At 39.8% G+C, this 26454-nt stretch overlaps 1 protein-coding gene across 2 annotated transcripts in view; it reads right to left on the reverse strand.

Moving 5' to 3' along the window:
• Positions 1-26454, reverse strand: part of Grin2b (glutamate ionotropic receptor NMDA type subunit 2B) — a 425324-nt gene that overhangs the window by 124991 nt on the left and 273879 nt on the right. For both annotated transcript variants that reach the window (XM_058576446.1, XM_046436156.2), the window contains one exon: positions 2203-2317. In XM_058576446.1, the coding sequence (XP_058432429.1) occupies positions 2203-2317 (115 nt within the window). The remainder of the gene's footprint in view (positions 1-2202; positions 2318-26454) is intronic.

The following is a 26454-nucleotide window of genomic DNA, read 5'->3' on the forward strand; positions in this document are numbered from 1 at the left end:
CAAAGAGGCCTGTTTAAAAAATTATCCCATGGTTCCTGGGTCATATTTAAAGTATGGAATGACCAGGAGAGCTAGGATTGATAAATATCAGAAGGAGGGTCTGAGGGGAAAGGGTTGAGGGCCATGGGCCTCAGATACCAGCCTAAGGAAGAGATGCTGCAGGACTACGGGTGGTGTCTCTTTAAGGACAGTTATGAGATGCCTTCTGCTTGAGACTGTAATAATGAGTCCACTGCATGAAAGCCACTCCAGCTAGACGTCTTCTGAGCCATGTTTGAAGTCTCAGTTATTAATAACTTCTCTTTTGGAGATATACAGAAGTGTCTGTTATACATGAGGAGCCAGAACACTTCTGAAATCATGATGTCTTTACAGCAGCAGCAAGAAGCAGCTTGATTGGGGTGGAGAGCAGGAGTCCAGGGAACAACCATTTCTGAACAAATAATAACTCAGTGGAGGGAGGGTAACTTAATCAAGAGCATCAGGCACAACATAAGCTTTATAACTATGCCTGATGACAGCAACTATTTGATAGACTGAGGTCTCTCAAAACTCTGAGTATCAGGTTCCAGGTTCCAGTACCTGAGCCATACATGTCTTGTTCACAAGTGGGTATTCTATAACTAACCATCCTGGTATCTCTGGAACAAGATTATGAATTTCAGGGAGTTTATCTCTGGTCTTTTTCTGGCTGTTCTTTCTAGAAATGTATAGCTTAGTTCTATAGTTTGAATTGTGAATGTCCTCCAAAGGAGGCTCCCCCACTTGCCTATCAGCTATTGGGAGATGGTGGAACCTTTAGGACCTGGGGTCTAATGGGAGGTTATTAGGTCATTGGGGCAAGGGGATATTGGAACCCGGGCCATTCCTGTCTCTCTCTGCTTCCTGGGCCCCATGAGGTGGGTGAATAGGCCTCCTCCACCACATGCTCCCTACTATGATGCCTCACCACAGGCACAAAGCAACAGGGCCAGGTGACCATGGACTGGAACCTCTGAAACCATAAGCCAAAATAAATCTTTCCTCCCTAGAGGTTGAGTTATCTCAGGTATGTTGTCACAGTGATGGAAAACTGACTAACACACTTGGTTTCCACTGGAAACCATACCGGCATTTTAAAAACCTGTTTCAGCCAATTGGCCCATGGAGTCTATGGAACTTGTCTTTAAGCAGTTTCCTAATGTATTTTCATGGAATATGACTATCACAAACATAGGGGGTCTTGTGGTCAAATAATTCAGGGAAGTGCCATATTAGATAAAATTTAAAACATTTGTTTGCTATTTGAACTTTCAAATGCTAATATGTTCTGAGATGCTCCTGGAGTGGGAAATAATAATTAGGATTTCTCAATCGTATTTATCTGCAGAACCATGTTTTAGCAAAGTGTCTCAAGGGACAAACATCCAATAAAACATACCTGGAGAAAGATCAATGATGACATTACTCTTGGGAACATCTGTGTTTACTTAGGAATCTGAAATAATAACTAAAGCTAAATATTTATTGAGTGATCACTGTGTACCAGGCAGCTTTTCAAGTATTTTATAGGTATTAATATATTTAATCCTCATATCTGTCATATGAGTTCTATGATTATTCCTATTTTATAGTTGAGGAAATTGAGTACAGAATAGTAAAAAGACCTGCCCAAAGTCCTAAACAAATAGGATGGTGAGCAGCAGAGCCAGCCTGATGCCCACAGACATTAATTTCTAATGGTAGAATTTTAAATATTGTGATCAGCTGGCAATGGGAGAGATTCTGAACAGAGCTGTGCATGGTAACTCTTCAATCACAGTAAATCTCTGCATGTTTGCTCATCAACTAGGCTTTATGGGCCTCCTCAGGCACTGTGTAGGACACAACTTCTGAATGGTACCACCCGTTTGGTTTCTTCACCAAATTATGTTATATTATACATATATAACCTTCCATTAAAACAGTCATGATTCATACAGCATTGTAACCACCAGTGATAAACAGAAATGTACAAAGGAAACAATCTTTTGATGACCAAAGAAGCAGGAAAATAAAGATGCAAGTTTTGAGATCTAGTTTCTCCTGTGTTCTCCAAGTTTTGACCTATTGTACCCTGGGTCTAGGGATGAAAACCAAGGGACTTCTTTCCTTTAACGTGTCACAAAATTTTACATCCCTACCCCTCTATTTTGCTCAAGAATTGCCAAAGACATGTCCTACCCTCTCCCACTTCCTCTCCTTGTTCAGAAGGATTATCACCAGTTTCGGGTGCATCTGGTAGCCATCTTCACTGAAGGACAGATTTCTCCCTTCAAAAGTGACATTGATCAGATACCTGAAAAGATAAAATAAAAGTAGGATTAAAAACATGAAAATGGCATCCAAAAGCAAGATAGCCAGGTAGAGGGAGAGAAAGGTGGATGGAGACAGATGCAGAGAGAGAGACAGATAGATATCATCAGAATATACAGATATCATCCGAAAACTTGGTTCTCCTTAACTCCCAGGTGATTATGCAATAGATCATCCAAGTATTCACCTATAGAAATCATATAACAAAACAGTATAATAACTTAAAATAAGGTCACCTGGTTTGAGTTCAGTCTGTAGCTATGACTTGGAGCAAATCATTTAGCATTTGTAACCTCATTTTCTCCCCCTATCTGCAGAAAGTGAGGGTAATAAAAGGCCCACCTTACTTGGTTTGTAAGGCTTAAGTGGGATAGCTAGGTTAAGCACTTACCATGGGGCCTGGTGCAAAATAAAACCTCAGTAAGTGTTAACAATTATTCATAAAAGGAGGTAGAGTAAAGCGGGTGGAGGAGGTAGAGACAAGAAAAGAAAGTGACATAGCTGGACACGGTGGCGCCTATAATTCCAGTGGCTCCAGAGGCTGAGGCAGGAGGATCTTGAGTTTAAAGCCAGCCTCAGCAAAAAGTGAGGCGCTAAGCAATTCAGTGAGATCCTGTCTCTAAATAAAATACAACATAGGGCTGGGGATGTGACTCAGTGGTTGAGTTCCCCAGCATTCAATTGCTTGTACCAAAAAAAAAAAAAAAAAAAAAGGAAGAAAAGAATGTGACAAAATTCTGCTAAGAAAGATGGCATGTGGGAATTTAGGCCCTCTCCCCATTCTCTAGAAAAGCACATACTCTCTAACTCTTACTGAGGACTTGCCCAGTCTATATTTCTCAAAGTTGTGTGATGAGTCCTATTGGCACCACAGAATACATCTGAAAACCAGGGTTTTGTATTATGTGTAATGAACAGAAAATACCTGAGGGTGGGAATAGCAAAGGAGGGCATTTCAGAGTGCACTAGGGACATGAGCACAAATTAGCAGAAATTCTGGAGGTAACTGAAGTCATACCAATGAAACTGTCTTCCTCCTGGACACCTATACCCCAGCCCCTGGGTTCCTTTGCAGCTGACTGTGATCTCAAGCACAGTTTCTTCACTGGAAATTCCCACTAGGTATCCTCAGTACAACTGCATTAATGCAATCAGCCTGATGGTAATTAATGTCCTTTTACTACACTGGCCCAAGGAATCAATAATGATTAGCTCTGTGTTCACATTACTTGCTTCTTGGGCCTGATGCTGCTTATAAGATGGGTCTCTGTTAAGAAGTCAAGGGGGCATCTTACAAGAACAATAGAAGAGGCAGCTTCAAGGTCCGTCTTTTAATGCTTCTCTTTCAATGAAACTGGGAGACTCTTGGAATCTTTCAGGTCACATTACGTTAAATGAAAAGGTCACTAGAATTCATAGCCTTTGACAACCATAAGGATGTCTAGGCAGCATGACCCATACCTTCATGGATCAGTTCTCACTTCTAGAATTTTGGGGGACTTTTTTCAGCCTGTTATTCCCTTGGTCTTGCATTGCTTCACAAATGCAATCAAGAGCACAAAAGATGCCCCCAAAGTAAAGAATCCTAGAACTTTACTACTGAAAGAGATTGTTATAATCAGGTAGCTCACCACATCTTGGAGGGGACACCACCCCTAACAACATCATAAAACCAGTCGTCTTAGCTCTTGATTACTTCCATTCATGGGGAACTTACCTTACCATACCATCCTCCACCCTCAAGCCACCATCTCACAGTTCTATCTTAACTTTAAGTCAAAATCTGCTCCTTTGTAATTTTTTGATACTTTGTTCCTTTTTTAGATATTTTATAGTCTTGTTCTAATCCTTTTTCCAGATGAGAGTTCCTCATGGTATTGGAAGACATTTAGCATGTATCCCTTATAAAATCAATTTTCATTTTTAAAGAAACCCTGAGTTCATTTAAGTTGATAGATTAGGAAACAAGCACATTATTTACCCAATGTTACATTACTAATTGAAAGCAGAAGTTAGCACTTGAAGTAAAGTGTCCTTTCTACCATACTATCCTTATTCTCATATGTAACATTGAGTTTAACATCCACAGTCTCCTTCCATATCTGTCATATGCTCCAATCAGCTAAGTGACACACCTCGGATCCAACTCAGGGCTCCACACAGTATCTTCTCTGTTCCTTGAACTGCTTCTCACCTCTTAGCTCAGCACTACTTCCCCAAGCCCATCACTGGTTTGAAGAAAACAATTAGGTCTCCCATCGTTTGGAACAATCCCAACACCCAACCTAAAGCCCTGTAGAATTCTTTCTAAGGAATACAATTACAAAACCACAAAACAGAGTATTTTAAACTAACAAAGTAGAATTTAAGCACCCAGCATCAGTAACTTGGAAAATAGGTTCTTACCATGACAATATTGGATTACCGAGAATAATTATTAGAAGTCTTCAGAAGAAGATGAAACACACAAAATAGTTTAGTCCCATCTCTTTTTCTGAATGAAGGAAGAAAGGAGAAAGAGAGAGAGAAAGGAGACAAGAAAGAAGCAAAGGAGTAAAATAAATTACTTGGCTTGAGCACCCATTTTTCTACCAGACATGACTCTGACTTTTGACTTTATCTAAAACACCATTAAAAATACTTAAAGAAAATTTCCATTTCAGAGGGCGATTATAAAATAGAAGTCCTAGAAATAATTCAACTAACAATCTGCATGAATGGAATAAGCATATAGCCTCTCAAGATGACTCCTTTGAAGGGGACATCCTTGAATGGGGTATATAAGATGAGAAATTTGAACTTTCCAGAGATGAACCACACTCATGGGCAATGTAACTGGCTTGTAGTTAAATTTCTCTGGTTATTCTTGCTCCAGATCCTCCCAATTTTCTTTAGGAACTGTTTTCCTTTTAGAGTAATCACCCTTTTCCTACTGTGAAAGTTAATTTGATCTACCTAATATCTAAGCACTTCTCAGATATTTCACATTTATCAACAATGTTAATAAAATTTTGACAGTATACAGAATATTCTTCTCCAAAGTATTTTTAATCATTTATATCCTTCAGCAGTATATATATATATATATATATATATATATATATATATATTAATCATTCACATTGTGTTTTTCTAAGTAATTCCCTGTGGTGTGACACCATTTAGCTATTAGTGAGGAGTTTACAAAATATACACCATCCTTGAGCAAGGATCCTCTGTGAGTAGCAGAACAAATTAATCCACTCAGTGAAGTGAAGACTGTGGGGGGAAAAAGGGTGTGTGTGTGTGTGTGTGGTTCCCTTCTAAACATGTGACCTTGGCACCAAACCCTCAGTTATTCCTCTTTAAAATGGAAGACATGGTTTTACCCCCAGTTTCTCAGGGCAGACTGTTGTAATGAACAAATGAAATAGTGGAAAGGAAAATTATATACAATGTTATACAAATATATAACAGGGAGCATTGAAAGAATAGGTGAGCATGATTTAAATACTTAGAACTAAGAAACTTGCTAAATTTTGAAACTCAGTGAATAAAAATAGGAATAAACTACATTTTAACAAGACCAACCTATCAACAGAATACATCTGAGGAATAGAGTTTGGATTGCATATGTGGAGGATAAACTAGATCAAATGGTCATATTAATCAATTTAACTTTCTATAAGACCTGAAAATATTCAACTACCATTGCCTCTTGCAATACTTTATCAATTTTGAATATCAGTTAAAACCTCATAGCTTTTGTATGTAAATCCTGGGTAAAGGATTAAACTATAATTAAGATTAAAGGATCCCATAGACAATCTACTTTTCTAGCAACATGTCACCCTCAAGTACACAGTCTGAAATCCTAGCTTCAAGTGGGAAATTCAAAAGTTTTCCCCATAAGACCCCTGCACACCCTAATAATTTGACATAGTTTAAAAAACTGCTTGATTTGTCTCTAGTATGTAGTTTGACACCTAAGAAATCTGAGGGCTTGTCTCATAAAGTTCCTTTTTTTTTTTTTTTTTTTTTGGTGGTGGACCTGGGGATTGAACCCAGGGCCTTACTCATGTGAGGCACATACTCTACCAGCTAAGCTATATCCCCAGCCCCAGTAAAGTTCTAATACAGAATACAGAATCTCAGATTGCTAGAACTAGTAGAAAAAAATAGAAAGTCTACACTGAACTTCCTTATTGTAGAGAGGAGGTCCCAAGATACTAAATGACTTTTTCCCAAGTGACCTTCCTACTCAGGACTGGAGCTCAAGACTTGATTCTCAGTTCAGGGTCTTTTGTCATGCCATCAACAACTGAAGTGAAATCAGTTTCTCAAAGACTCTGGTGTGCATTCTAGTATTCTCATGTCACATGTCATGGCCTGGACCACAGAGGCCCCTAATGCAGACTGAAGAAAGCAAAATCCTTCTCCTTTCCTGCTTGCCTCCTTGTTGAGAAAGAGCCTCAGAATCCTGATGGGCTCAGAGCCAACACATTTGTTTTATATGGCCAAAGTCACACTCCAATGCGTTTAATGAGGTCGAGCTGAGGTTAACAAGCCCTTGTGCCTCTGCGACTTTGGCCATGTCACGTAGAGCTCATCCGCTGCACCATACTGATGCTTAAGGCAATGATGGAGCAGCATGCCCTGTGTGGGAGGCACTTGAAGACACCCTACCAGAATGTTCTCAGCAAACCAAGAGTCCTGACACTGCAATACATTTCTTCTTTCCATATTTTCACAAAGCATTGATTTTTCTTTAGAAAAAATTAACAGTCATTGGTGTAGTAGTAACGGGAGACATGGCATCTCATCTCATCTAATACTTTTACTTTGGCAGATGATGTCCAGAAAACTTTTGTGGCTTTATCAAGATGGGAAGATAGGACCAGGAACAGGGTCCTGATGTTCTCAACCCTAGGCCATGCATTCACCATCATGCCTTAAAATGATGGCAAATTTCCAGAGCTCTCATTTCAATTCTATAGTCACTGAAAGTAATGTGAAAAGGAAGTGCAGTTCTAGGCAGGGGTGTTGAATTTTTGACTCCTAGTTTCTAATATTTTGGCTCTGAAAATCTATAACTCGAACCTTGTGTCACTAGTATGTCTTTACCTCTAAAGCCTGTGGCTCCTCAACTATTGAATACACTGATTCTTAACCATTTTGGCTTGACTGGTGTTGGGAGCTACAGGGAGACTCTTTCAATGTTTTTTTTAATCTACATTTCTTTTCCTCTTTTAAATTATTTTTTACTGTGTATATTTGAGGTATACAATATAATATTATGTGACACATATAGATCATAAAAAGTTTACTGTAGTGTAGCAAATTAACATGTCCATCATCTCTCATTTCACCTGATTAATACTGTGGCTATTATGTAATGGCACCCTTACCATCTGAACAGCAAGACCACAAATCTTTCAAAGTCTTTCAAAAGAGTGGAATATCCTCTTAGAATTTACTAGTACTTATACCCATTTTTCTCTAGAAGTAGTAGAAACAATTTCTCATAGGATTAGAAACAGTGGACCTTAAAACTTTTAATTTTAAAAAGTTACCTAAATAGAGACCAGTATTAAAGGAAAGAGGCAAAGATATTTACAAATTAGATGTTCAATGTTATGGTTTGAATAGAACCAATAAAAATTTCTGAATATTTCCTAACTTAGAAATTCATAATTATCAGAATAAATCCAAAAGGTCAACCCAGTATAATGTGCTCAATGTGACAGGTCATGGTCTGTGAATAATTGTCTTCTGGGTTTAGTGATGGATTCTTCTGGGATCAAACCCAGGAGACTGTTCCCATTAGAAAGATATCCTACATTCAAATGAATGAAAAAGTCTAGACAACGCCCCGAAATGCTGCTAGAAAGAAAATAAGGAGAAACAAGCAAACAAAAAAGAAAAAAGGAAAGAAATACTGTTGTATTACACACACAGCAATGTAACAAGGTGTTTAAGAGCCAGGACGCTGCAGTCAGATGACCTCTGCTCAAAAACTGGATGCACCGGTGCCTAAGCTGGGTGACAATCTTTTGAAAGTGCATGAATTATTTAGTATTGTCAACAATGGTCTCTTTAGGGAAAAGGGATTTGAAGAGATTAAGTTGCCTTGGAGATACAATGTCGTATACAAAAATATTAAGTCATGCAGTGGACAAAATAATTAGAAAAAAAAACCAGTTTTATAACCTGTCTTTTTCCCTTATTCAGGCAAAAAGCTACCTAGCAGTGAACTTCTGGAAAAAACTAATTTAAAGGGAAGATCATAACATTAACTTAAAATTACTCAAGACAGGTTAAAAATAGTTTTTCTTCTAATGAAGTAATGGTGTTTATGTCATTGGTTTATTTTGCAAACAATTCTTCACAAATAGTGAAGTGCTCAATTTGAATGAGACCATATCTAAGATATCTAAATTCTAAACGTGTGGTGTTAGGCTAATGAGATATTAAAGTATCTTGACAACTGGTTGCCCTACTACTAGTGGTGAGGAATGTGCTTCAGTCCTTTTGCAGTTTGGGCCGCACCACATTCATTTGAGGATATGTGGTGATGTGTTCGTTAACCATGTATTCCAAAGGGAAAGTCTTTTCACACTCCAGGGTCTAACAGTGAAGCATTTCTGAGAGCTACCACCTGGATTCTGTTTTGCAACTGAATTCTATGTATTTAGCTTTATCTGAAAGTAAAGAAAATAGAGGAGGAGTGTTGAGGTTCACCCAACAATCTCTGCTTATATATAAGAAGGTGGAGAACATTAACTTCCCTCCGGAAAGATTTGACCAATTGCCAAATCAGTAAGAAGTCTGAGTGGCTCTCCCACCACCTATCATGGACTCTTAATTACCCATATATACATTTTCACCAATTGGGGGTCAATGTGGCAAGTCCTGGCCATAAGTAAATCCAGTTCTCCTCTGTATTTACTTATGGGTCCATCTAGGATCAAACCTAGGAGCTTGTTCTCATTGGTAAGATATCCTATACTCAATTGAATGGAAAGGTCTGGACAATGTCCCCAAATTCATAGTAGTGAGAGATGAATAAAAAGAAAATATAAAGGAGAAATGGAATAAGTGATGAGGGAAAGAATATAGAATGTATAAAACACACACACACACAAACACACACACACACACATACACCTCAAAAGGCAGTGTAACAAGATGTTTAAAAACACAGAAGTCACTTGACCTCTGTTTAAATCCTAGATCTGCCAATTTTGAAGTTGTGTGATCTTGCAAGTTATTTAACATCTCTTTGCCTCAGTTTATTCATCATTAAAAATGTGAATAGGAATAGTACCTATTTTAAAAGATTATTATGAGAATTAATAATTCTATATTACTTAAAGGAGTTAGCACTGTCTCTGTTACAGAGAGAACATTATGCATTTGCTGCTGTTATCATTGTTATTGACTTTTTAAAATATTGCCTGGAATGTCAGAAAATTTGGTGTTTACATGGACTTTGACATTGAAAGCTGAACACACTGAGACCTGGAGAGATGCTGCATGCTATGGACAGTCAAGTTCAGGACCTGGGTCTCTCAAATCCCAGATCTATGCTTTTCTACAGCACCACCAGGTAGTACATTTCCTCCCATTCCTATAATATCTCAAACTACTAAGGTGTGAGCACATTCACTTTTCCCTATATGATTGGTTAACCCCTGGCAGGTATTTTGCAGTGGAGAACCACTTAATCATGCTATATAAAGTTCACTTTCTGAGGAAGGCAAAAGATGAGCTCATATTTCCAAAATTTTAGTCTAGAATAAATGATTTCTCAAAATGATCCCATCCTGACCTCCAATAGCCTTACTTTGAACACTGTGTAATTCTCTTTAAAATCCCTTTAGAGGCCTGCTTTTGGGTGCAGGTGCAACACTTCCTTTTTTTTCCCTCTAATTTTTTAAAAAATCATTTCTTCTTCTTTAGATACACATGACAGTAGAGTGTATTTTGACATATTATACATGGAGTATAACTTATTCTAATTAGGATCCATTCTTGTGGTTGTACATCATGTGGAGTTTCACTAGTCATGTATCCATATGTGAACATAGAAAAGTTACGTCCAATTCATTCTACTGTCTTTCTAATCCTATCCCTTCTCCCTTCCCTTCATTCCCCTTTGTCTAATCCACTGAACTTCTATTCCCGCCCCCATTATGTGTTAGCATCCACATATCAGAGGATTTGTGGGATTAGCTTATTTCACTTAGCATGATATTCTCCAGTTCCATCCATTTACCAGCAAATGCCATAAATTCTTTTTTATGGCTGAGTAATAGTCCATTGTGTTTATATACCACATTTTCTTTATCCATTCATCTGTTGAAGGGCACCTAGGTTGGTTCCATAGCTTAACTATTGAGAATTGAGCTGCTATAAAAATTGATGCAGCTGCATCACTGCTGTATGCTGATTTTAAGTCCTTTGGGTATATGCTGAGGAATGGGATATCTGGGTCAAACTGTGGTTCCATTCCAAGTTTTCTGAGGAATCTCCATACTGCTTTCCAGAGTGGTTCAGGTGCAACACTTCTTAGGGAACTAGCAATGCCATCTTTTGATGCTAATTCATCAAATAATCAGCATATCAAAGCTGCTTCTCATTTAGTTTTATGCACAGAACTTAGCAGTGAAAAAGGAATCCTCCTTGTTCTCATGCTCAGGACTCCTAGTACTTTTCTGGCTGAGACCACACTTAGATACTATGGGAAAACCAGGCTTACTAGAGGTAATGCGAAAGCTAGAACTTCTAGTGGGAAGGAACCAAATAACTTCAGGGTAATGGCAATGTTATTGTTTCAGTTTTTTTTTTCCTTTTAGCTCATATTTCCATGCTATCCATGAATTAAAATCCCCCACTTCCATTAAAAAAAAAAAATTTAAATGAAATTCCTTTCCTCTTTCACAGAAAAGGAAAGGAGCCCAGCATACCCCATCAAAACTTAGTAGTAGAACCTTCCCTAGAGAAGATACTAAGTCAAAGACTAGATGATCCCTTAGGGCATTGCTATGTCTTTGTTATGCCTAGTAATGACTTTAAGGTGAAGACCTACCTTTTTAACACTCATGGTAGTCATGCACAGGCAATACTCCTCAGGGGTAGGCCAAAACGGGACCAACAACAATGGGCAGAGATTTCTCTCGAATATTGTTTTGACCAGAAACCTTTTTCTTCCTGCCAACTTTTAGATAAACTGACAGAAACCTTGAGCATATATACCCATGGCCAAGGATCCAAAGTGACCTGGGAAAAGAAAGAGGAGTCTTTTTCTTTTGACCTCCAATTTGTTCTTCCCTCTTCAGGAGACTCTCTCTACTCTCCTACAATTTCAGTTATCAGTAAAATCAACACACTGGAAAGACCAGAGTTTCTACCCTCTCTGCAGCTACCATATTCTTCTTTTCATCATTCCTTCTACTAGCTCTACTAATGTGGGGGCAAAAGAGGTTGAATGAATTTATAATGAATTAGTGATGGATTCAATCACAGGGATTATAGTAGTGATTTTGAGGAACTGTCACTCGTGGAAAAGGGTTATAATTTAGATTTCCAGTAACGTTTACCAGAAATCTTCAAGTAGAGATTTCCAGAAGCAATTATGAGATGAGGATCAATGGGGGAGAATGTTCAAAGAGCATGGAAAGGGTTTCCATCAGACAGAGGACTCAAGATGCCTGGGTGAAGGTTATGTCTTTAGGTGACATGGACAACTTATAATTATATCATGCTATAGGTGCGAGTCAGAGAGAGTGGTGAAGGCTGTTGAGTCATTTGAAAACACATCTCTGACTTAGAAAACCTACTTACATGGCAAGTACTCACTAGTAGAAATCCTGGGTTAAACCCCCAGCACTGCAAAAAACAACAAAAAAGAACAAAACAAACAAACAAACAACAACAACGACAAAAACAAACAAAAAACAAAAACAAAAAACAAACACACACATACACCTATCCATGAACCATACCTTCCATGGGAGTAAACTCCTATCACACAGAGAACAAAATGATTTCTTAAGTCTGGGATCCAAGGAAAGACAAGGACAGCAAAAGAGATGCAAAGTGGAATATAAGATGGAATGAAGAAAATGAAATGTCAGGAAGGTGAGTTAACAGTAAGGAGTGTGTTAACCTGGTTTCTATAGCAGGGTCTGGGGAATGACTTTTGGGATACTGTTCAGTGAGAGAACCCTAAGGGTAGAGCTGGTGTTAGAAGCCCGGGAAATTTATACTAGTTAGCGAAAAGGATATCAAGAATCTGAAAACTGTGAAACCAATTACACATAGTCAAGGAGAATACACCAAAATGGAAACCGTAATGCAGGGACAGGTCAAAGGTTATCAGTCAACCCCAGGTCTTCTGTGTCTAGAGTTTCTGTAAGTATTGCTCTAAATCATAGTACATTACCCAGATCAGATTAGAATAGAGAGGTAAGGGGAAGATTAAACTTATTTACTTACTTACTGAAAGACACCCATTGATCTTTTCCAATATTCTAAAATGGATGACCCATGAGTCAGAGTTTCAAGCAAAATGAGGGCAAGAGTTTATCTGAATCAACCCGGTGAGCCTGTCTCCTCATCCTCAAGAAGACAGCACCATGCACCCCTATGGCATCTTCACAGGGAAGCTAAAAGAAACATGTAATCATGGCTCCCTGCTGTAACCGTGTGGGGGCTAGAACTGCTGTTTCTTCTTTGTCAGGGGATCCTAGCTCTTTCTCTCCCTCTGTAGGTTGATGTTTCCATGGAAACATGCTCTTTAATGCTTCTGAAATTACTGTGCATTTATGCCATTAACTCTTTGTTGGCTACAGCAGATCCCAAAGAGATTTCAGCCCCTCTGAAAAGAAATTCCATTCTCTACTTCTTCCTATTGCAAACTTTTTTTAAAAAAAGGGTAACTGACATTTGATGCCCTTATTTCCTCACCAGACACCACTCCTTAACTCTTGCAATTTTGCCTTTGCCTCTCTCATTCTACCAAAGCCTCTTATGATGTCATCAATAATCAAAGCAAGGTCAACAAAAATAAAATTAGCAGTCTTTGCTTTGTATCCTTCCCCTTGATACTGTACAACTTCCAACAGTTGACACTCCCCAATTTTTTTTTTTAGCAATTCTCCTTTCCTTTGCATATTTGTTGCTTACAGTGAGATAACATCTTGGTTTTCTTTATATATCTCAAGCCAGTCTCCCTCCCTTTTCACTTATTTTCATTTGAACTCCCTAGCTTGAAGGCACCCCGCGACTCGGGTTTGAGCCTTTGTTCTCCCTGAGACTCATGTGCAGCCATAGCATCAGCAATCCCACAACATCAAGGCTTCTGAAATCTCTATCACAGGCCCTATCTTTTTCCAGACTTTCAGTTCAACATTTGGGATTGGACTTCTTTACATGAGTGTTTTGCTATCAAGTCAAACCTACTAGGACTAAGTAAGTGCAAGACCGGTTCCTCTGTCTTTTAGCAATGAGACCCCCAACCTTACAGCTTTATAATTCTGGTACAACTTTGATGTCTCTTTTCTCTGTTATAATTTCATCTTTATCACATTAATGTAAAGGAGAAGAAGCTGATTGCTCTTAGGAACTGCATTCCCAGAACCAATCAAATCAGTTGAAAAATCAACTAGAGTTTAGCATTTTGTACACAATATACTGATTGACAGTTTTTTCCTTTTCAACACACAGTTTCAGGGGTTTTGTCTCCCCAAGGTAAATCAGTCTCATAGCCTTCTAACACATAAGTGAAATTGCTTGGAAGTCGCATTTCTGCTCTGGCTGCTCAGTTTTAAAAAAATCCAGCAATGCTATCATTTATTGAACACATGCCAAGCTCTGTTCTGGATGCTTTATATTATTTTAAATTCTCACAGCAATTCTACAAAATAATAGCATATATTATATAGGATTATATAATAGCTATATTATAATGAAGCCCCAAGGCTGTTGGCACAGGGAGCTGAACTCTTCTACTTACGAGTGATTCTGAAGCTCAGGCCCTTTCCACAGCCTTACACTAAAATAATATTGTCAAAAGAAGCAATGGTGGGAGAAGAAGGAAACAAAGAAACCACGAAATTCTAACATGGTAGAACTAAAATCCAAACCCAGACCCGAAGGTCTCCACAGTCAGGACTCTTAATCATTATTTGTACTACCGACCAGAAGCCCATCAGGTGCTTTTAACTGTCCCTCATGCAGCACCATAAAGGGAGCCTATAGGGAGCAGAACAAAACACACAGGCTCTCCGCAGCCCAGAGAAAGACTGGAGGCACATAGCTGGTCAGGAGATGCATTCATGGAATAATAAGAGAACTCTGTTCTCTAGGGGCTGTCAATCTGTCATATTTCACAAGCACTAACCCAAAAAAGGGAAGAAATGGAATTAATTTGCCTTAAAAGAAAACAGAAGACAAACCACAAAGCAGTAAGCTTGACTGGACTTATTGAGGAATTAATTCTCAGATCACGCTCTGGGAGGAAATCAGTTATGAAGTCTAGGACTATATTCTTGGATTTCTTGTTAGAGAAAGACAACAAAAGCTAGAATATTTATTTGGCTCAGTTAAGATTGGAAAAAAAGTTTATTGTGGCTTGGCACAGAGTGTCCAAGTTCTCATTGGACTTAAAAATACAATATTACATATTTCTTTGGGGCTATAATCAACTCTCGCTTATCCTCAATAAGGGAGGCAGAACCACACTTGTGACCCGGACAGCCAGACACATGGGCACTTCTTAGTATTCCTCCTGCTGGATGGGGTTGCTGTAGAATATGTTCTTTCCTTTGGAAATGTTCTTTCTAGGTCCTATCATGCTGTATTATCTTGGTTCTCTTTCTTTATCAGCAATTGCTCCTTCTTGGCCTCCTTTAATGGCTGCTGTGGTTTATCTTTTCCCTTGTTATGTGGTTAAATACTTACTTACTTTGAGATAATTCAGTTCAGACTCTCATGGAGGTGTCAGCCATTCTTATGCCACCAACTCTTCTCCATGGCTGAGTCCCAGGTGCACTCCTGCGGTCCTGACTTCTCATCCCCCATTTGGGACCCTTTCCAGTCATTTCCACTTGCATTTCCCTGTTACAAACTTGTCACGCCTGAGAATTGCTTTATCTTCAAATTTTCTGAATTTCAAATTCTTCTGTTTCAGTGATTTAATGTTTATAAAGCACTTGGAAAGGTGGCCAGCACATGGTAGGCACTGGTAAATATTAATTAGCTTTATTCCTGTAGTCCTGACTTCATCCCTTTCTTAATTACTCATGACTGATGAGTCTCTAGAAACTTTCCTTTCTTTCAAAATGCTTCTCGCTTTTGTCTTCAACTTTCCAGGTCTCCAATACTCGTTCTACCAGAGCTTTATCATCTCATACCCAATACCTGTGATGGCTCACATCAAGGCCTCTCACTTAACTTAACCAGTGCAGGTTCTTCTCAACATTATGTCAACGAGATCTCAAAAATCTCCAATGGTTCCCTGCTCTACCCAAGGCCCTCCACATCCTGGTGCCTTATACACATCTGGAATTCTCTCATCTTCTCCATATGAACCTGTGCGAAAGCCAACTGGCTTCTTCACTGTCCCCTGAACATCGCACTTTCCTGCCTGCCTTCCTTTTTCTCTCAGTTGTGTGTGATCCAAATATTTCTGACGTTCCTGTGTTCAGATCAGATCTTACCCTCACTCTCCACTGCCTCCTCCCTCCTCTTCTCCCTGCTTCTCTCCTCCCGTCTCCCCAGCCTGCAGTCCACACCTCTGCATTTCATTTGTCATTCACCTGACCTGCTTTATTCCTTTGGTTACTTAACTTTTACACGTATGGGTCTTGCCCTCCATGATGAACAATTCCCTGTCTCAAGGTAAGAAACAAATCTTACCCTCTCATCCCTTGTAGAGTTGGAATTAATGCCTTGCTTGTGGTAAGTATTCTATAAATACCTATTGATTTGTTTTGAACATCTAGAAGACTAGTCTGGGAAGCCACCCGTGCTGCTTTCTCACTTCCCACCTCCACTCACCCCCTCCATGTCACACAGACACACTAGCACTGGGTATTGAATTGCTGTGGAAAAAAGTGACTCCTCTGGTTATTGATTTTTAAAAATAATAAGTCCTAAAGAACATATGCATCTTTCTTTCTAAAAATAACGAGATAAAAAGCAGGGCTGATTTCATTCTTACATAGGCTTTTAAAAAAACTTCTCTTGTTAATGTTTTCTTTGTTATATGGCCCATAAAAACAGCTCTGTTTTGTTCTTTTGTCCACTTATTAATTGGGTTGTTGAAGTTTGTTTTTTTTTTCCCCCAGCATTAAGTTTTTTGAGTTCTTTATATATCCTGAATATTAAAGCCCTATTTAAGGAGCAGGTGGCAAAGATTATCTCCCATTCTGGAGGCTCTCTCTTCATACTCTTGTTTCCTTTGCTGTACAGAAGCTTTTTAATTTGATGCCATCCCATTTACTGATTTTTGGGTTTATTTCTTGCACTTTAGAGTCTCGTTAAGAAAGTTGGTTCCTATGCCAACATGTTGGAGTGCTGGGCCTACATTTTCTTCTAGCAGTTGCAGAGTTTCTAGTCAAATTCCTAGGCCTTTGATCCTCTTTCATTGGACTTGTGTACAGGGTGAGAGATAGGGGTCAAGTTTCTTTCTCAACAGATGCTTCTCAAAAGAAGAGATACAAATGACGAACAAACATATCAAAAAATGTTCCACATTTCTAGCAATTAAGGAAATGCAAATCAAAACTACAATGAGATTTTTATCTCACTCCAGCCAGAATGGAAATTATTAAGAATATAAGTAATACTAAATATCTGCGAGGATGTGGGGGGAAAAGTACACTCATATATTGTTGGTGGGACTGCAAATTAGTGCAACCACCTAGAAAAGAGTATGGAGAGTCCCCCCCAAACTGGAAAGAAACCACCATATGACCCAGCTATCCCATTCCTTGGTATATATCCAAAAGATTTAAAATCAGTGTTCTATAGTAATGCAGCCACATCCATTTTTATAGCAGCACAATTCACAATAGGCAAGCTGTGGAACCAACTTAGGTGCCCTCCAACAAATGAATGGATAAAGAAAGTGTGGTATATATACACAATGGAATATCACTCAGTCATAAAGAAGAATGAAACATGGAATTTGGCAGTAAATGGATGGGACTGGAGACCATCATGCTAAGTGAAATAAGCCAGACTCAAACAGTCAAAGGTTGAACATTTTCTCTGATATGTGGAAGCTTGTCCAAAATAAAGGGGAAAGATAACATCAAAATATAAGAAAGATCAGTGGCACAGATGAAGGATACTGAGGGGGAGAAAGGATGGGATAAGGAAAGAACAAAGGAAAGAACCTGAACTAACTTTCCTATGTACATATGTGAATATATCACAGTGACCTTAACCATCATGTATATTCACCAGACACTAATTTAAAAAAAAGGTATAAGTAAGTACAGGAAGATAAATAGAGTAGAGGGAAGGAACAGGGGGAGGGAGGAGGGAAGAGAAAAGGGAAATACTGAGGATTTAATTAGAGAAAATTATATTCCAGGCTTTTCTAATTATGTCAAAATGAATCTTAATGTTATGTATAACTAAAAAGAACCAATTACAAAAACTAGCTCTGTCTGTGAGAATCATATAACTTAACAAATCCCCCTCTTCTTCACATGGTCTTAGACTTACAGAGCTGACATGGAAGTGAACATGGTCAATACGTAAGTAAAATGTGATTTCTTTTTGTTTCTATTCCATAAAGAAAAAAAAAATGAAGCTTTTTGATATTAGAGTAACTGGCAATGTTTTTTAATTTTAGAAAAATCAAAGCATTGGGAGAACTTGAAATATATGTAAAAATTGATATATAGATATTCTTTAACAATGTACATCCACTTTGTTAGTTTGGGGAATGGAAAGAAATACAACTTATTTTGCTGATAACATTGAGATGAGATGGTTTTTAAAAAGAAATCAGGGATCCAGGAGTGGTGGTGTAAACCTGTAATCCCAGCAGCTCTAGAGGCTGAGGCAGGAGGATGAAAGTTTGAGGCTAACCTCAGCAACTTAGTGAGGACTAAGCAAATTAACAAGACCCCATCTCAAAATAAAAATAAAAAATAAAAAGGGCCAGGGATGTGGCTCAGTGGGTAAGTGGCCCTGGGTTCACTCCTGGTACAAAAGTAAAACAGGAACCAAAAAACAAAGGGTAAATTTATATATTTTTTTTCTAGTGTTTTCTATTTTTGAAAATATCTTCAATGGGGGAGGGAACATCTTTTTTCTTAATCTTCACATAGTTAGGTGCACATAACTACAATATCCCTCCCTTGGCCCTTCCCATCTCCAACTCTTTACCCACACCACATCAAGCCCAGATGAAGGGCTATATTCACACAGTGATCTTTATATCTGGCCCAATTGTTGATGACCCAGGATGTCCACATCTACAGAGAAGTGTATCAAACAATACAGAAAATGAATATTTCACGGGTGGGAAATTAAGAGCTGGGGCTATTTCAGACTCTGCTTTGTAGACAGTGCCAGGACATGCAGGAAGAGTCCAGGTGGAAATCAGGAAGGTATTGTTAATAAGTCTCTATGAACCTCAGTAAAGACTTAATCCCTATGAACGCAGAGGGAAGTTAATTCGAATAACATTTGCCTGAATTCCCTCAAATTCTTGGGTATCCTAGCAGAACCAAGAGGAATTTAGCATTTGAGTCAATTTCCTCCTTTTCTCCAGTCACCACCAGGTTGCTCTGGTTTATATGAAGTTAAAAACACATTCAATACAATTGGGGGAAAGGTAGCAAAATAGCTTGAAGAAATGCGGTGTTTGATGTCTTCAATTACCAAAAGGGTTGGGGTGGGTGTATGAGAGGGAGAAATGTGAGAGAACAAGCACACGCTGGAGAGAAATGAAGAGATGGAGAGAAGATGAAACAGCATGCAGCCTGCTGGATAACATTTCCATGGCAACCAGATTCCATGTACAGAGAGCTGCCAAAATCAGTCAAGATCCAAGTAAGTAGGTGTTGGTGGAAAGAGAAGATAAGGGCTCAGCAATGGACAACAGCCACCTAGAGGAGATGAATTATGTTGAGAATGTAACTCTTCTTCACATTTCTTTTTCTAACCACACCCAAAGCTCCAGTTTGAATGAGAAAATGCATCTAAAGTGTTGCTGTTGCCAAATCAGACCTCATCCAGGAAGGTCTCAGGGTGACAGGAATGAGGCTTAAGGAGCTCCCCATGGAAGTCAAAAGAGAAAGATTACAAGCGAGGGAAATAATTTCCCTGTAGCCATTAGCTTGCGTTCCCAATGTTTCTTGGCAATTTACATGGAAGGAATATACTAGCTGTCATTTTCCAGGTGGCTCAGGGAGGGGAAACAATATTGATGAAAACATTATTGGGTGCTATCAAGATAGGTACTAAGTTCCTATATTAGTGATCTAGGTTGCTCATTAGTGAAATATATTCCTGTAATAAAGGGAGAATCCTATTTAAAAATATAGTCAAGATGTCCCTGGAGACTATAGGTGCTTAGAAATATGTTTCCTGAGACATTTAAAATTACCCAGCAACTATAAACAAAAGCATATTGACTATGAAATATAGGCTGCCTATAATAGTCCCTCCTTTACACCTTTAGGCTATCACATATAAGAGCTATCAAGATCTCCAGGGTTTCTGTGCTGCCTCAAAAATGTAGCATGCTATCGTGGGGCTCCCCAACATCCCTCAGGAAACTCCATGAGGGTATGCTACAGAGGGCTTCCCCTCAAGGTTCACACCCAGAGACTGGACTGGGTCCCTGCACGCACCTAGTGAGTCTGTTAAGAAGATGGATTTCTGCTGGCACAGTGGTGCAAGCCTGTAGCCCAGTGGCTCGGGAGACTGAGGCAGAAGGATCAAGAGTTCAAAGGTAGCCTCAGCAACTTAGCAAGGCCCTAAGCAACTCAGCAAGATCCTGTCTCTAAATAAAATATTTTTTTAAAATGCTGAGGATGTGGCTCAGTGGTTAAGGCCCCCCTGGGTTCAATTTCCAGTAATCCCCCCCAAATATATATAAAATATATATTTATATAAAATATTACGTGTGTGTGTGTGTGTATGTGTGTGTGTATGGATTTCTGGGTCATACCGCAGAGACAAGTATTCACTATTCCTGGGATATCAAAGAACATGCATTTCAGAGCTTCCTGGGTGGTTCTGCTGAGTAGACAAATGTGGTAACCATCAAAAGAAGCACACATCCATCTTTCCCCTCCTCTAGTGATCCTGCTACCTAAGTCTCTCTTGCCTAAGCTCAGTGAGGGGAGTCCTCCCCTCCCCTCCCAGGAATGGAGGAATCATCAGACCTACCACAGAGCTGTCCCTGGGGTACTCACCAAGCCTTAAAAAGTCATTCTGCCCTGAAAAGTGAATCTGAGACCAGCTCTGGTCATCAAGGAGTCCCATTAAGAGTGTTTGCTTTTAGAGTCACATCAGTAAATATTGGAGGAGAAGGATAGAGGTGAACTCAGGAGAATGAGGACAGAGCAGCCACAAGAGGACCTGGACAGGAAGTGAGAGTGGCTAGGTCACAAGTTAGCCAAATTCTGAATGGGAAATAAGCACCCTCTTCATTCTCCTATCCATCCACAGAGGTCCTTCCATGCATCGTAACCTTGCCCTAAAAAGAACAGAAAAGTCAAAGGAGCCCTCAGTATTGCCTAGCTCAAAACTCATTTCTCTTTTCATCCCCCAAACGCCCTTTCTTCTGACTTAGAGATACACAACCAGGTATTTGAAGAAGCTCTTCCCAAACTAACTGAATAATGTCTACAAAAGGTGAAATTTACTCAATGAGGCATGTGACAAGAACAATGTCAAGTTTATGCTACACATGCTCATTGAGCATTGCGATATGTCAGGCGCTCTGAACAGAGGTGAGCAAGAAGTCCTCACGTCCCTGAGCGCTCCCTCTGTCACGGGGATTTTACATGTGCTATCCAACGTGATCTCATGCTATAGATGAGGGAACTGAGGCTTGAAAGGGGGACTGAATTTGTCAAAGTCATACATCTAGCAAATGACAGATATCAATGAGGTTTACCTGATTCCCAAATTATACTTTTTGAACCCCACCCGTGATGGTTTGGAAGTGTCCCCCAGAGGCCCATGAGGTAAGTTGTGGCTTAGTTCTCTGCCAGTGGTGCTCTCTGGAGATGGTGGAACCTTTAGAAGGCGGGTCTAGTGAGAAGATGTCAGGCCAATGGGAGCATGACTTTGAGGGGGATATTGGAACCTCGACCTCTTCCTGTCTCTCTCTTTGCTTTCTGGCTCCCACAAGGTGAGCAACCTCCTTGGCTATGCCCTTCCACACTGTACGTGCTGCCACAGGCCCAAAGCAACAGGGCCAAGTGACGATGGACTGAAATCTCTGAGACTGTGAGCCCAAATAAACCCTTTTGCTTTTGAAGTTGATTACCTGGGGTGCTTTGTCCCAGAAATGGAAATCTGATCTCACACCAGTCCTCCCCTAGTCCGGTGTACAAACAGAAATGGATACATAAACATTAACATGGCTGACAGTACGTCCACTCTTATCCTCAATTTTCATGCCCAAACAGGCACCAAGGGCATGTGGAATGTTTATGAGCAACAATGAAGGCTGTCTGAGAAGTGATCAGAAACTTCTCACATTCTTTTTTCCAGGGCTGGGGAAAGTGAAGAAAGTCTCCATGAGTACAGTAAAGGATTACATTTTCTTTTGGACTTTCTTTGCCTTTCCTTTCACTCTTTACCTTTCACAAGATGAAGTAATACGTACCTCCTGATTTAGGGGTGACTGACTTGAACATAGGATTCAAAGTGGTGTCAATGACAAGGACAAGGAGTTTGCTGTTTTATAAAAAGCTGCAAGGGGATCCCTCAGGTTTCTACCTGCCTTACCCCCCTTTCCCAAAGAGAGGAAATGGATGGGAAAGAAGCCTTTATTAAGGAAGTGAAAGAATCTGTATTTATTTTTTCATGTATAGAAAAGGAAAGAAAAAATACAACATATTTCAAATTCTTTTTAGATATACATGATAGTAGAGTGTATTCACGTATGTACATAGGAAAGCTATGTCTGATTCATTCTACTGTCTTTCTTATTCCCATCCCTCTCCCTTCCCTTCATTACCCTTTGTCTAATCCACTGAACTTCTATTCTTCCCCTCTCCCTGCTTGTTGTGTTTTAGCTTTAGTTATATCAGAACATTCGACCTTTGGTTTTGGGGGATTGGCTTATTTCATTTAGCAGTGGTAGTCTCCAGATCCATCCATTTACTAGCAAATGCCATGAAGTCAAAGAATTTGTTTCTCTGGGATGTATCCTAATAGTCCTATAGAAACAGCTAGAAGAGGATGCCACCACATGAAATCTGCCTCATCTCCACTTACAGGTACCCTGTCCTCCTCTCTGCTCCTCCAAATACTGATATGGCACTGTCACTTCTCTCAAGAACACAGCAAGCAGTAAGTGAGCCAATGGAGCATGGCTCACTCATACAGTGGTTTAAATACTCTAGCAGTTTTACAAGGGGGCGGGAGCCTAGAGAACGACATAGTACAAGGAAGGTGCTTACCGTTTCAGAAGGGGAAGCTATTTTAGCAGGGTCTTAAAGAATGAATAGTTTACCTGGCAAAGAAGAGGGGGATAGAGAGGGTAGTGTGTACAAAGGTAATTCTCTTCACTGTGGGAACAGTGAAGCTGTAGCTGCTGGTTAGGATGGAGGAAAGGGAATAAGAGGTTGGATACAAAAAAAAATCAGTGGCAGGGGTTAAGTCTGCAAAGAGAGATGGAGCCATTGTGAAGGTCGTGAACATCATGCTAGATCCCAATAATAAGTATCCATAAGAAGTTTTCAAATGGGGCAGATAAGTGATCCAATTAATTTTTTCTAATTAATTTTTGTTGTTCAGAAAAATATTGCTTGGCATAAAATCAAATTAAAGGACTCATAGTACAGATAAGAAAAACAATGTAAAACGGAACCACGGTAGTGCAAGAAGTGACTGAATGCTGAAGGACAATCTAAGAGTCTACTGTGAACAGAGTGGATGGATGTAGAATGTGAAATATACTGGATTTCAATGCTTCGACTGCTCCCTGTCATTACAGGGGAAATGAAGATAGCTCTGAGCTCTGCAGGCCAATCTCAAGGTATGACACCTTGCATTTAAGTCCTTTCTTACTGAAACCACAACCTCCTTGGTACTTCACAGTTAGTGGTGACCTGACTGGTTATTAAAATCGGAAGAGGAAGAAGATAGACTGGCAAGTCAAGGAAAGGGAGCCTGTAACACTAATAAAAATCAAGAAGGGATGCAGCAGAACAATTTCACGTGGAAGATCATACTGGCAGGAGTGTGAAGAATGGTCTGAGGAAACCAGCATCCAACCAGTAGCATTAATATATGTAGCCACAGCTATTTCACTACCTCGGGAGTCTTCTTGGCTTCAGGTTGGAGAATTCAGTTCCTTCACCTTTTTTGGAGTCCTTTTTAACTATTTTCATTGTTTTTGCTCAGGCCCTCTGAAAATCACTGACATCTCCTTTACACAGGAGGATATAAGGTTCTAAAATGATTATCTCAATAGCTTTGCTAAAGTCTACATCCTGACCTTCTCTCAAATTTTGACATACAGAGGTATTGGTGCCATATAATTTGAAAAGGCTGCCCTAGGTGATTCTAGAACCTACCCTTACCAACAGTTTCACCCAAACTGAAAATGTCTACTCTAAAGGGCACCTGACCTATGCTGAATGAGAAGAAGAACTGCACACCAATTTGATACTTGAATGAATTCATATGGACTCAGGCTTCCTCTCATTATAGCCTCATATTACAGGACCATGTTCAAGTCATGGCTCACTGGGACTCTGCTGCATTTTGTAATCCCCTTCCACCCTGTTTTCTTGCAAGTCAACTCTTCATCATTGGCATTAATGCAGGACAGGGAGGGCAGGGAGGACATACGCAACCAAAATCGACAGATAACTCCAAACCTTATTGTATGCGAACGGTTCAAAATTCTCCCCTATTGAGCCCTTTTCAGGTCTCCTATCATGAAGCAGAACTTAATGACGCTTTAGCTGTTCTCTTTGAGCCTCCCCACCTGCTGGTGGAAGTCCTAATAAGCAGCAAAATGACCAAAACCCAGCAGGAGGGGAAAGGGTGAAAAGCAAAAGACCTAGAAACTTCACAAAGTGGATAATAAGTGCCTAAATGATGGGATCTTGGAAAATCAGCCCTGGTTGATGAGGCTTATTTTCCCCCAAATGCAATGAAGACAAATCATCAAGCAAATTTGCTCCGAGATGTAAATTCTGAATTACCATGGATTCATGGATTACACGACTCAACAGAGAGGCAAAGAATGGGGAAAGCCTCAATGTTCACTTTTTAAATGAATAACCCTGACCTTAATATCCATCCAGTTTAGGAAGCAGCTTGTCTCTGTATGTGATAGGGGAAAAAAGCACAGTCTATTGTGTCTAGCAGGCCTTCTGACACACAGACCTAACTGCACCCATATCCCTCTCCCTTCTCCCCCTTGTTGCCCTGCTAGCTAAGGCCAACACTGGGTTTTCATGTCCCCTTCTGTTCTCATCTCTGTTCTCTCTTCTGTGGGTGCTGTGATCACTAGTATGGGATCCATCTCATATGACAATGACATTCTGAAAGCATGAAATAGAGTGAGGAGGCTGGAAGGCAAGGCTGGCCTCAGCAGAAAGGCTGAACTCATGATCCTCACCACAGAAAGTTTTTCCAAGATTGTACTTGGGACAATACACCCACTATTACGGTTTGGATGGGAGATGTACCCTAAAAGCTCAACTGTGAGACAATGCAAGAAGGATTAGAGGAGAAATTATTGTATTATTATGAGAGTCTTAACCCAATCAGTAAATTAACTGAGTGATAACTAAAGTCAGGTAGGGTGTGGCTGGAGGAAGTGGGTCATTGGGGGAGCGTTTTGGGGGCATATATTTTTAATGTGGTGAGTGGAGTCTGTCTCTCTGCTTCTTTATCATCACATGAGCTGCACTTTTCTGCCTTGATGTTCAACCTCACCGCGAACCCTGAGGAATAGAGTGAGATGTCTCTGGACCAAGACCTCTGAAACTAAGCCCCCAAATAAACTTTTCCTTTTCTAAAGTTGTTCTGGTCAGATCTTTTCGTCACAGCAGCAAAAAAAGCTGACTAACATACCCACCAACAAAGAGATCTGAAGCAAATGTGGCCAATGTTAACATCTTTAAATCTGTACCATGGAAATACAGTATCAGAGTTAGTATTTTCAGTACTTTCCTTGCATAAAGAATTTCACTTTATAAATACATTTCAGAGTATGAAGAAAAAGAGTTAACCTGGACCCGCTCTCTGGTTTCACATTATGGAAGGGAATGGTGACGTTTAGAGATGCACTTTGCTGTGATATATGCTATTTATTGCTGTGGAAAACTAAGCTTTCATACCCCTTGTGACATGGGACTGGGCACCACACACCCAAGTAACAGATAAAATCTGCTTTTGTGTCTCACAGGGACGATGATTACCAGCCCCTCCCCACTCTTCTCTATTAGGTAGGTAGCATTCCTAAACCAGAAGCTGGGACATTATGCAGATGAGGCATCACTGCATGGATGGCACCACTCCAGTCTCGGAGTCCCGCTGGAGGTCACCCCCCACCTGCCCGCCAGGCCTCGCTCCCTGGTTTATGGGTTGATGAGGCAATGAGCGCATGACACACGCTGCTGAGGGGTGCAAGTGCCCTTCTATGCGGATGGATCACAATGTGGAGGAAATAATTTTACATTTAGAAACATCTCCAAACCCCAACAAATCCTTGCCTTGTTGAAACAGTGAAGTCCCTCAAAGGAGAGTCCCTAGAGAAAATCAGGGAATTTCTCAAAATTTTTCTTTGAAAAAATGTCAAATATCAGCTGGATGTATTGTTTTGATAGTACCATTTTAATTTTGTATAAAATAATGGTACTATGTGTTTGTGTATACAAATACATTTTTAAAGCCTGGAAGAAAATATTA

This window comes from Marmota monax, unplaced genomic scaffold (genome assembly GCF_021218885.2).
Source record: "Marmota monax isolate L192 unplaced genomic scaffold, Marmota_monax_Labrador192_F-V1.1 WCK01_AAM20220418_F8-fsc00012, whole genome shotgun sequence".
NCBI classification, from domain to species: Eukaryota; Metazoa; Chordata; class Mammalia; order Rodentia; family Sciuridae; genus Marmota; species Marmota monax.